Genomic DNA, 12,413 nt, shown 5'->3' on the forward strand with positions numbered 1-12,413 from the left:
CACTATCCTTCTGGGAGGGGGGTGTCGAGCTTCCTCTGCGCCTCTGGACGTGGGTGCCTCTCTTGGCCAGCACAGTCCACTTTCGCACAACCACCCGCCGCAGTGTTTGATGGGTAGCCGGGCAAAACCGGGAAGGTCAGCCCGAGGTGGGCGCGTGGCTGGGCCTCTCGGCTGCGATTTCCCTGCAGGCCCGCGGCCACAGGGGCAGCGCGTCCCTCCTTGCAGAGAGTGGGAAACGGAGCCTGGGGGCGGCGGCCAGGACCGCGCACTGGGGTCGCCGGGCACCGGTTTTAGTTAAGCACCGGGACAACGCGGGCGGGAGAACACAGCCCCCGCCGAACTGACGGCCGACCTCCGCAGGCACTTGGGAGAGGAGGAGGGAAGAAGGAAAGGACGGAGGGAGGGGCGAACCACTTCCTGAATCGCCTGCAAACCCGGGGCGCGAGCTCGGTCTGCGCTGCGCCGCGATGTCTGGAGCGTCGGCCAGGAGCCTAGCCAAGGGTGAGGCGGGCGGGCTGCGAGAGGCGGGGGGGGGCTCGGCCACTCCCAGCCGCGCGTCCTGGTGTGGCTGCTCCGGAGCCACCTGGGGGGTCCCCCACTTGCGGGGATCGGGCCGGGGCCGCAGCGCGCGGGCCCTCTCCGCGGCCTGGCCCTGGGATGGCGGGAGGATGGGGGTCCCCGCCGCTCTCCGGGCGGTGACCGCCTCCGCGCCTCCCCCGCAGGAAGCGCGCCCCCAGGACCGGTCCCCGAGGGCCTGATCCGCGTCTACAGCATGAGGTTCTGCCCATTCGCCCAGAGGACGCTCTTGGTCCTGAAGGCCAAGGGAATCAGGTAAGGGCCCAGGCAGCTGCTTTGGGGGCGGCCGGGTGGGAATTTCCGATGGGGCCCCAGGGGCTTCCTTTCCTGCAAAGCAAACTATTCTTAGACTTTTGGGGGCGGGGGGGGTCAAAGCAAATTATGAACCCACTTCCTGGGGTGAGGGTGGGAGGAATGCCATAGATTACACCAGTTTAGGACACCCCATTTCAATCCACCTAACCATTTTATGGATTTGAAAAGCTGAGGCTCTCGTAAGGTTGGTGGTAAGTGGAGATCACAGGTAATGACCAGCAGCAGCTCTTTCAGCTCTGGTAGATCACTGATTCCTGGTCCACTGCCCTTTTGCTTTCACCCCACTTCTACGTTCATGTCTGTTTTCTGTGATCCTATTTGCTGTTATTCTGATTATATAGTTCCTTTCCTAATAGTTGGTAATTTACTCCAGTACAGAGTCCAGGCCTTGACCCTGAGTCAACTGTACTGTACTGTACATAATTCCTATAGGCTGGGTTGTTGAGTCAAAGTGTGTATGCCTAAAAATTCAGTCTTCTGCGAAGCCTCTTTGAAATTAAAAACCAAATGGTTTTTGACCTATTGGTTATCCATGGGGAATATGCAATAGTCACTTGGCTCCTGACACCAAATATCCATTGCCTCCCTTCCAATGATCTTTGGAAACTGTTGAGCAGACATTAGATAACCTGTGGTGCAGAACTTTAAAATATACCCCCATTCTTAAGAAATTTTCCATCCGTGTGCTTAGGGTTTATAAACTAATTTTAGTCTTATAGGGGGAGAATTAAACAGACAATAATTTTCCCTAAAAGATTTTAAGATGCATTCTAAAGAAAAAAAATATTTTCGGGTTAGCCATCATTTCACTAAGATTTACCTCCTATTTGGATGAAATTGATTCTGAACACATAGCAAAATACTCAACATTTAGTAACATTTATCCAGAACATTATATTTTATTCAAATACTGCAGTATTTGCTGTATTAGAATTCTTTTATTGCAAGTAAGAGTAATCTTACTCAAATTGGATTGAAAAAAGATATACCTTATGCTTGTGTCACTGAAAAGTACAGGAGCAAGGCACAGCTGGATTGGGGGACGTGAAGTCCTGGTTTCTGGGCCCCTCGAAAACAACCCTACCTTATACACTGGGACTGTTTTCCAAAGGAAAATTGAACTGATTTTACCAAATAGTGTGTGTGTGGCGGTGAAGAATGGTAACAGCCACCAGATAGTGCACGCAACAGAGGTCTTCTACCTTCATGGATCAGGTTTTAGTTCGCTGCCCAGATGACTTTCATTAGAGAGGTGCTAGATTTTTGCTGCATGGTATCACCTAACAAAGCATGGTTTTCTCTAAAAAATACATCTTCCAACTTGTTGTGGCAGGTGTGTTGACTTATTGGCTCATAATGTCAGGTTACCAAATGCATGTGTGTTCTAAGAACCTTCTTTATCACAAAAGCCCAGGATCTACCTTTTGTTTTCATGGTATAAAATTTCAGAAATGTTGATAATTCCCTGGCAGGGAGCTGGCCTTGTATTTCTTTTGATGGCTGGTATCTGAGTGTCTAGTAATCTGTCAGCACATGAACCTCTTGATACAGAACTGTATTCTAGGGGCACCTGGGTGGCTCAGTCGGTTAAGCGACTGCCTTCGGCTCAGGTCATGGTCCCAGGGTCCTGGGATCGAGTCCCACGTCGGGCTCCCTGCTCTGCAGGAAGCCAGCCTGCTTCTCCTTCTCCCACTCCCCCTGCTTGTGTTCCCTCTCTCACTGTGTGTGTCTCTCTCTCAAATAAATAAATAAAATCTTTAAAAAAAAAAAAAAAAGAACTGTATTCTAGTGTTCAATGTAGCCCTTCCTGTTTTCATCGGGGATTACATATTTAAATCCTCAAACTAGACGCTATTCTAACTACTGAGATGGATGGGGAAATAGGTGTTGGCGTATGTTATTTTTGAGTAACTAACCTGTTCTATTGAACAATGAACCAGCTTTGACAATTATATGGACCTGGCTTTAACAATTACATGAAACTTTGCTGTCTCATTTCTTCTACAACCTCTCAGGCAAGAAACAAGTTAGATCTAATTACAGTCTGAATATAGCTTGGACTTCATCTGTTTTCTTCCTTTTGGGTTTGCTTAGTGTGATTTACCCACGTAACATTTAAAAAAATATCAGTGCGTGGACGTTTAATCTGAAACTTTATTTTATGGGTGGATTTTTTGGATTCCTTAATATTCTTGTAAAAGTGAGGAACTTTCTTTTCAATTTAGTAAAAGGAATTGAATTTTATGTTGATTCTCATATAGTAGGTAGTGAATACAGTTCAATTAGTTACCTCAGATAATTTACAATTAGAAAGCTCTTAGCTCAAAATGGAGTATCTTATTGACAGTCTTGAAGCAGTTCCACTTATTTATTCATTATACTTACTGAGTACCCCTGTCTGAAACCATTTTTATTGTCTTCATAGCATTTAAATCTATTTTAAAAATTTTGTTTATTAATATGAACAAGGCACAGAATCCCTGCCTTCATGGAGCTTATACTCTAGGGAGGTGACATAATAAGGATGTAAATAAACGAGCAATGTAATTTCAGATACACATCATCAGTTCAATGAAGAAAGTAGAACAAGATGGTCATGTAGTGGAGGCTCTCAGCAGCTTCAGACCGGGTAGTCAGGGCCTCTTGGAGGATCTGGTGTTTGACCTGAAAAGACAGGCAGAAATGGCAGAGGAACAATACATGTAAATGCCCTAAAGTGAGAACCTGTTTGACAAATTCAAGAAATATAAAAAAGGCCAGTGTGGCCAGCTTGTAATGACCAGAGGGCAAGTCCTAGGAACAGGTGTGACAGGTAAGAAAGGGCCAGATCACATGCTACAGAGGGTTTAGGTTTTATCCTCATTGCAATGAGGAGCAATCACAGGGTTGCAAGCAGGAGGATGGCCTGATCCAATTTACTTCTGTTGTGGAAAATGAACTAGAGGGAGGGCACAGTGGAAGCTGAGAGGCCAGTGGGAGGCTACTGTAGAGGTCTAGCTGGCAGCTGATGTTTTGACAAGGAGGCAGGGATAAAGCTGAGAAGTGGCTATGATTTGGAGGTCTAGCTGACAGGTCTTGGTGATCCACTGGACTTGAGGAAGAGGGAGCAAGGGAAAAGGAATCAAGACTGAGTTGAATCCTAAATCCTAAATTTGGGGTCTGATCAAATCTGAGTGGATGGTAGGGCCAGTGAGGATTTACTCAGAAGTAAAAAAAAAAAAAAAAAGTTCCACTCTCTTCATTGTCTTTGTCTCTTTCAGGCATGAAATCATCAACATCAACCTGAAAAATAAGCCTGAGTGGTTCTTTAAGAAGAATCCCTTTGGCCTGGTGCCAGTTCTGGAAAACAGTCAGGGTCAACTGATCTACGAATCTGCCATCACTTGTGAGTACCTGGATGAAGCATATCCAGGAAAGAAGCTGTTGCCAGACGACCCCTATGAGAAAGCTTGCCAAAAGATGGTGTTTGAGTTATTTTCTAAGGTGTGTGTATAAGAAATCTCAGCTCCTATTTGAAAAAAAAACTTTGTTTTTTAAGCTAAATCAGTGCTGTCATTTATGATTCAGTGACGTGGGAAAGGAAAACGCAACAGTGTTCTTATCTGCAAGCCCTGTCACCATCTGGTTCCTGCTTCTCCTTGCCTCTCCAAAGTCAGCCTTCTTCACTCTTCAGACACTGTGTTCCTGCCACACTGAATGTTTTGTTTTCCCACACTCACCACCTCCTTCTAAACTCTTGCTGGAAGGCTCTTCCCCCTTCTCACTTTGCCTGGTTATCTCCAAGTCCTCTTTCATGTATCTGCTCAGCTTCTGCTGCCTTCCAGAAGCTTGTCCGGGCTGGGTTCATGCCCAGCTCTGTGGTCCCACAGGTGCTAACCTCTCCCTGTCAGTGACTGCCCGCTTTCTTGCCTATGTGTTGTACCAGGACTCTGAGCTCCTTTCCGGTGAGGCTGTGTTCCCATCACTGTTGGCTCACTGCCTCGGTCCGTGACCAGCTCTGCCAGTTCCTAGTGGTGTGACTCTGAGGAAGTTACTCGTTTACCTCTGTGCCTCAGCTTATCACTTGTCAAAGGAGTATAATAATTGCTCCCTTCTTGTAGATAAAAATCAGTTTATATAAAACACCTAGAGCAGAGTCTGACATGGTAAATGCTGTGTTGGCCCTTGTGGTTCCGGCCAGTGTCTAGCAGCAGGTACCTACTCTGTGTTGGCGATAGCTGTCAGCTGACTGAGTAAACGGCATTCCTGTAGAAGACCTGTTCGTATCTTAATCAGCGTCAAGGTTGTAGATAGTTCAAACAATTGATATTCACAAAGAACTGCCCAACAGTGGACAATAAGAATAGCGGTGTCAGGTTATCTCTATAGACCTGTTATTTGTCAGGATATGTGTCAGCATATCTTGTCTTCTTTAAATGGTTAAAGAAATACCTAGAAGGTGAAATTTCTAGAGAGAACATATTGTGTAAGGAGACATTGCAAAGGGAAACCAATGGGGAAGAGAGAGGGAGTTAGCTAGCTTGGCAGAACGAGAGGGAAAGAATAGCACAGATGCCACGGTCGAAGGTGATGGATAAGGAATATGACAATTACAAGGAAGATGTTGGAGGACTAAAAAAATAGTAACAAGAGATTCATTATAGGGACATCTGGCTGGCTCAGTCAGTAGAGCATGTGACTCTGGACCTTGGGGTTGTGAGTTCAAGCCCCACATTGGGTGTAGAGATTACTTTCAAAAAAAGAGAGAGAGAGATTCATTGTATTGTTTCAAAAGAAAATAAGCTAAAACTGGAGATGCCCACCATTACTTCCCAGCTCACATTCAGGGAAGAGGGGGTTTTAGGTACCATATGACCCCACCCTCCTGGCCATAGCTCAGCAAACCAGAAATGCCCCCACCTGCATCCCCAGCCCAATCATCTTCTCTCCTGAGAACTTGAAACTGAGACACGGAGACTAACAGTAAAGGTGTTGAAGCTTTGGAGGAGTGTGTATGTGTGTTTGTGTGTGTGTGTAAATATATATGTGTGTGTATGTATATATAAAATTGGAGACTTAACAAACCAAAGCCATACAAAAAATTTATTTATTTATTTATTTATTTGAGACAGAGAGAGCATGCACAAGCAGGGGGGAGGGGCGGGGGGAGAGGGAGATGCACGGCGTGGGGCTCGATCCCAGGACCCTGAGATCATGACCTGAGCTGAAGGCAGATGCTTAACCATCTGAGCCACCCAGGCGCCCCCCAAAAATTAACTTACGGAAGCAGAAATTAAGAGCATTGCCAAGGGACATGATATATAGGAACAATATGAGGCAGACATTTAAGGAAAAGCAGGGATAAAAAACCAGGCAGGCCCAGATGGAGCCGTGGACAGAAGTACTGCCTGCAAACCTTCACTTCCAATGAGGGCAAGCTGTGTGGACATGGATGGCATTTCAGGACACTTTCTTGTATTTTTACAAGCACCCGTTGACTTAAACCGGGATGAGTGGACTTCTGTCTCTTGCAATGAGACCATACCAAAAACTGAAGTATTAAAACACACAAACCCCTCCAGCATGACCCCCGAAGCATCTGACACTACACCTTTTGAACAACCTTCTCAGGTCCTCCCCAAGGGAGAAAGCCGAAAGATGCTCTTCCCCAGCTCCCTTTGCGGCTGGGGCAGAAGTGTGGGACCCTGGCTCTTCCTGTCAGAAGCGCCCACCATAGAGCTGGATTCAGAAATGAGCAGTGTGGGGAGACAGGCTTGGTGTGTGGGGCACGGGGCCTGCTGGTGAGAGTGGCCAGTTTCAGAGCTCCAGGCTTTGGGGAGCAGTGGCGGTTGCAGGATCAAATTCCAGACCCAGGAGGGCTTCAGGGCTCGAGGCGTTAGTCACCTCGGGGTCTAACTTCTGGCAGGAGTGCAAACGGCAGCACCCATCATGCCGGTTCTGAGCATGATTTCCGAACGTTCCAGCCTAGTCCCCAGCCTATTTTGTCAGCCTCTCAATAATTCTATGAGTCACTCAGTGTCTTTTTAAGACATATTTGGCTCAAACTCACCAAAGTGGGTTCTATTATTTGCAGCTTATAAAATCCTGACCAAATATCTCTTTACGCCCCAAAACTGTTTCTAAGATCAGTACCCGACCTCTGTGAATACAGGAATTGGTGCACTTTCAGGTTTCTCGAACACCCTGATCTGGGACTCTGAGCGTTCTGTCATGCTTTTCTGTGAGGGGGCTGGTACAGTTTGCCTCACACTGGTAACTGAGAAATTATTCTCTGTCTAGGTTCCATCTTTGGTAACAAGCTTTCTGAGAAGACAGAACGAGGAAGACTGCTCTGGCCTAAAAGAGGAATTGCGGAAAGAACTCAGCAAGCTAGAGGAGGTAATCTCTTCTCCAAGCTTTTGTCAGAATGAATGATACACTGTATCCACCCCCTTCTTCCTTCCACTATTCTTCATACTCCCCTTTCCCAAAAGTCATGGCTTGCTTTTAAAACATTGTCACACTGACAATAAAATAACAAGGAAAAAAAATGCACTAACATTTCCACAATTTGTCACCTGTTTTCATTTTTTCATGCCTGTGTCTAGTCCTTGTCCATGTATCAAAACAAAACAAAAAGAAAGAAGGAAGGAAGGAAGGAAAAAGTTAACATAACTGTAATCAGGGCATAGATACCATGCTGTGTTTTTGTTTTTTTTTTTTAATAGTACATTATAAACATTTCCCACCAGAGTTTGTCATGAATCATAAAGACACTTAGAGAAGCCTGGATGAGTTTTTACCTCCTTTGGGGCACAGCTGTCATTTGGGCCTTTAGATCAAGTCTTTCTCTTGGTCTTGAGACATTCCATTCACTCTCAGCCTTGGGTTTTTACTGAGGGAAGACATAGTTCCTCCCTTGTATGGGAATGCATCCTAATATTTTATCAGTATTAAGTTTGTTGTAGATTTTTTTGGAACTTATTTTCATTAAGAAAATTGTTACTAGTTTGCTAATTTTAACAAAAATCATGGATGTGTTTAATTTTGTTGAATGTTTTGTCTGTATCTATTACATCTATTGAGATGTTCATGGAATTTTTTCCCTTTAATCTGATGAATATGGTGTTATTGACAAATTTTCTGGTGTTGAACCATCCTAGCGTTACTGAGATAAAACCTACTTGTTTCCAATGGATTTTCATATATACTCTAGAACTAGTTAATATTTAAAGAATTTGCATACTATTCATGAGGTTGGATTATTATTTTGTTTTCATAGTGTCTTTGTTTTTTACATTAAGGATATTCTAACCTGATAAAATGTGTTGGGTTACTTTGCCTGTGTTTCTAATCTCTGAAATCATTTGATAGGGTTTGGCTGTTTCTGCTCTTTTACTAACTAGCTCAGGAGTTCAGTAGCTAATGCACATACCTTCAGTCTTTCTTGATTGTATAATGCATTAATGACCAATACATTACTTCTAAATAACATCTTAGTTGCATCCAATTAAGTTTTAATAGGCAGGACTTTCATTGTTCTGTTCTAAATTGGCTTTTTTTCCTGTTTCCATTTGATTTTCTCATTGCCTAGCTATTATTTATCAGTGTACTTGTAAGTTTCCTAAACTTTTTGCTATTTTCTAATTTAATTACATTATGGTCAGAGAATACATATGGGATATTGTTTCTTTGAAGATTAAGACTTCTTTTGTGTTTGGCAACCTAGTAGAGCCTACGAACCCCTTCTCAGCATTTTTAAATGCTTAAATTAAAATATATAAGATTAACTCTACTGTGGTTCATTTCATAATGGGAATACCTGCTAAATTGGGGGTTACTGGGGGGAGAGGGGCAGTATGTACTTTTTCCCCATCTACCTTCATAGACTCCAGATTTAGAACTCATGCCTTAAAGTGAGTAGTGCCATTTCCATGTTTTAGGCTGCTGAGTGGGTTATTTTCTTCTGACTGAAACTGCTATACTTAATTTATACACAATATAATAACCAGACACTACAGTTGAAGGGCAGGCCCAGTTAACATTGATTTGTTGTACAGTTCTGAGTGCCTAATAATTGCAAGGCACTCTACTGGGTAGTGTGGAAGGTAGAAAGTAAGATATGGTCTATACTCTTCAGATGATTAGCTTGGTGGTAGACAAAAGACAGATACTCCAGTAGATATAAGCCATCAATCCACAATGCAGAATGTTATATGGGCCCTGAGGAAAACTATGGAAGTTTTATAAAAGGTAAGTTGGTTTGGTGTTAATTAGGTCCTCTACTTTGTCAGAACCATTAACACCAATGCACATTCTTGAATTATAGAAACATACTATTTGTGTTTGGTTTTCAGATAATTTTATTTGACATCTGTTTAACAGTTAACCCAGTTATTTCCAGTGTATTTTGAGTCATTTTTTTATTGAAGTGTTACATACAGAGAAGTATCCAAAGCATGAGTACAGCTTGATGAATTTTTACCAAGTGAACATAGTCATGGAACCAGCACCCATATCAGGAGACATTAGTTTGGGCTATTTTTATACTTTATACATATGGAATTATATAATATGCACTCTTTTGGGTCTGGCTTCTTTCATACAATAGTAGCTTTGTGAGATTCATCTATATTGTATGTAGTTCATTCCTATCCTTTGTGTTCCAACATATGACTATAGCACAGTTTATCTATTTTACTCCTGTTGGACAGTAAACATTTCCACTTTGGGGCTCTTACAATAAACGTTCTTCCACCTACCTTTTGGTGAACATATGTTCACATTTCCAAAGAGTAGAATTACTGGGTTAGAGAATGCATGCACTCAGCTTCAGTACATACAGTTAAAACATGGTTGCTCCAGCTTATAGTCCTGCCAGCAGTGGTTCCACACCCTTGTTAATTTTGTCTTGCTCATTTTAACTATTATGAAGGATGTGTAGTGGTATTACATTTTGGCTCTAATTTGCATTTCCCTGATGACCAGTGAGGTTGAATACCTTTTCACATGGTTTTTGGCCATTAGAATATCCTTTTTCGTGAAGGTCAAGTCTGGCCCCATTTTCTATTGAGTTATTTGCCTTTTTTCTTATTGATTCCTGGGAGTTCTCTCTCTAGTCTGAATACCAATCCTTTGCTGGGTATATATATTACAAAGATCTTGTATTCTGTTGCTTGCTTTATTTTTCTCTACTTTCCAGTTTATTTTGTTGGTTGTTGGCTTCATCCCAAACCAGGAGATTCTAAAGTTCAAACAAAAAGCCAGCTTGAATATGTCAGGGTAAAAGCTGCTGCTCTCACTTGCTCTACTTAACTTGCCTTCATCATTTCTGATGATGAGTCTTACTAAATGCACAAATAACAAGTACTCTTATGCTGTTTAATGTCCAGGTTCTTACCAATAAGAAGACAACCTTCTTTGGTGGCAATTCTCTTTCTATGATTGATTACCTCATCTGGCCCTGGTTTGAACGGCTGGAAATTCTGGAGTTAAATGAGTAAGACATTTGAATATTCTGTGCATAATTTAGGATAATGATAATTGGAAGAGTATATATTGACCTTTTTCTGAACAAAAATTAGAATATTTTATATAACTGGTATGAATGGGAACAGGCAGACAGGAGGAGAATCTTGGACTATCCAGGGCATATACTCACCACCCTTCTCCATTCCTGGAGTGTGTGGGGGAGGGGTGGACAGAGAATTCTATGACATGTAGTAAAATGTTTAAAAGTAACTTACTCCTACATGTATCATATGATCTCACTGATATGAGGAATTCTTAAATGCAGGAAACAAACAGGGTTGCTGGAGTGGGGAGTGGGGTGGGAGGGATGGGGTGACTGGGTGATAGACACTGGGGAGGGTATGTGCTCTGGTAAGCGCTGTGAATTGTGCAAGACTGTTGAATCTCAGATCTGTACCTCTGAAACAAATAATGCAATATATGTTAAGAAAAAAAAAGAAGAAGAAGAAGGTAGCGGGAGGGGAAGAATGAAGCGGGGGAAATCGGAGGGGTAGACGAACCATGAGAGATGATGGACTCTGAAAAACAAACAGGGTTCTGGAGGGGAGGGGTGTGGGAGGATGGGTTAGCCTGGTGGTGGGTATTGAGGAGGGCACAATGGAGCACTGGGTGTTATGCACAAACAATGAATCATGGAACACTTCATCTAAAACTAATGATGTAATGTATGGGGATTAACATAAGAATAAAAAAAATAAAAATAAATAAATAAATAAATAAATAAAAGTAACTTACTCCTTCCCTTCTGGCTAAAAATCCATAAGGATGTACATTTTTATAAGTATGTCATGCAGGATTGTTATGATCAATGCCACCTCTCATTTACCAGCAGAATTCCCACACTATTTTCCAAACTCCATGTTTGAAGTTTGGCAGCCACCTCGGCTTACTCTCAATTCTTAGAGCTTAAAAGTATTCAGTCCGGCTGTAGAATAAATATATAACATTCATGGTTGTCTTTCATGTTCTCCTTTTAAAAAGTTACTAGTTTGCCTGGACAAATAATTCTCATGCTAACTGAGCAAGTCACTTCACTCTAAGATTCCTTTTCCATAAAACAAAGACCTCTACAGTATCTTCCAAATCAAATATTCTGATTTTGTGCATTTTAAAGAAATTATTTTAAAAGATTCGAGGAAAACAAAAGGAAACTGCAGAGTGATGATATAGGAGCCTTTGTAATGCCTTCCTAGTTAACCTAGCTCATGTCTTCATCCTTTTCCCTTCCCACAGTTGTGTAGACCACACTCCAAAACTTAAGCTCTGGATGGCAGCCATGAGGCAAGATCCTGCAGTATCAGCCCTCCTCACTGATCCCAAGGCCCTTCGAGGTTTCTTCAATCTCTACTTGCAGAACAGCCCTGAGGCCTGTGACTGTGGGCTCTGATAGGGGCAGGAGTCAGCAATGAAGAAATGGCTGATATTTTCCTTCACTAATATGAGTAAAAATAAACTTTAATTTTACCAAGTGCTCTCACATTTCACTGGATCACCTTCTCTGATTTGACATCATGGCTTAACTGTGGGGTTTCCTGGGCGCCTGGGTGGCTCAGATGGTTAAGCGTCTGCCTTCGGCTCAGGTCATGATCCCAGAGTCCTGGGATCGAGTCCCGCATCGGGCTCTCTGCTCCTTGGGAGCCTGCTTCTCCCTCTGCCTCTCTCTCTCTGTGTCTCTCATGAATAAATAAATAAAAATCTTTAAAAAAAAAACAACAAAAAAAAACTGTGGGGTTTCCTTAAGGCCCTCCTGCAGAAATGTAAGCACATTTCCTGTCTCAGTATGCTCACGTTGATTCTAAGGGTTTTATCACAGTCTATGCTGAAAACCTCTAAGTCATCATCTCTGGTGAGAACTTAACTTCAACCTAGATTTCTTACTGCCCATAGGACATTTCCACATGGATACCCTGTTGTTTCAAGAGCTGCCCTCTCAAGTTTTCAATTCCTCATTCTTTCCTTTCCATCAACTTCACTACCTTTCTTATTCCCCTTGTCACCACTGAAGACCAGAC

General features: G+C 42.9%; 1 protein-coding gene across 1 annotated transcript; it reads left to right on the plus strand.

The window, feature by feature from the left end:
- The first annotated feature begins 36 nt into the window (after nt 1-36).
- Nucleotides 37-11,880, plus strand: GSTO1 (glutathione S-transferase omega 1). Its single transcript, XM_035028644.1, has 6 exons — nt 37-501; nt 723-831; nt 4,152-4,374; nt 7,171-7,269; nt 10,263-10,369; nt 11,635-11,880. Exons 1-6 carry the CDS (start codon nt 468-470, stop codon nt 11,786-11,788), a joined length of 726 nt encoding a protein of 241 aa, XP_034884535.1. The 5' UTR covers nt 37-467; the 3' UTR covers nt 11,789-11,880.
- Nucleotides 11,881-12,413: the final 533 nt, after the last annotated feature.

The sequence above is a fragment of the Mirounga leonina genome, unplaced genomic scaffold, assembly GCF_011800145.1.
Source record: "Mirounga leonina isolate KUSES-001 unplaced genomic scaffold, KU_Mleo_1.0 Mir_114, whole genome shotgun sequence".
Lineage (NCBI taxonomy): Eukaryota > Metazoa > Chordata > Mammalia > Carnivora > Phocidae > Mirounga > Mirounga leonina.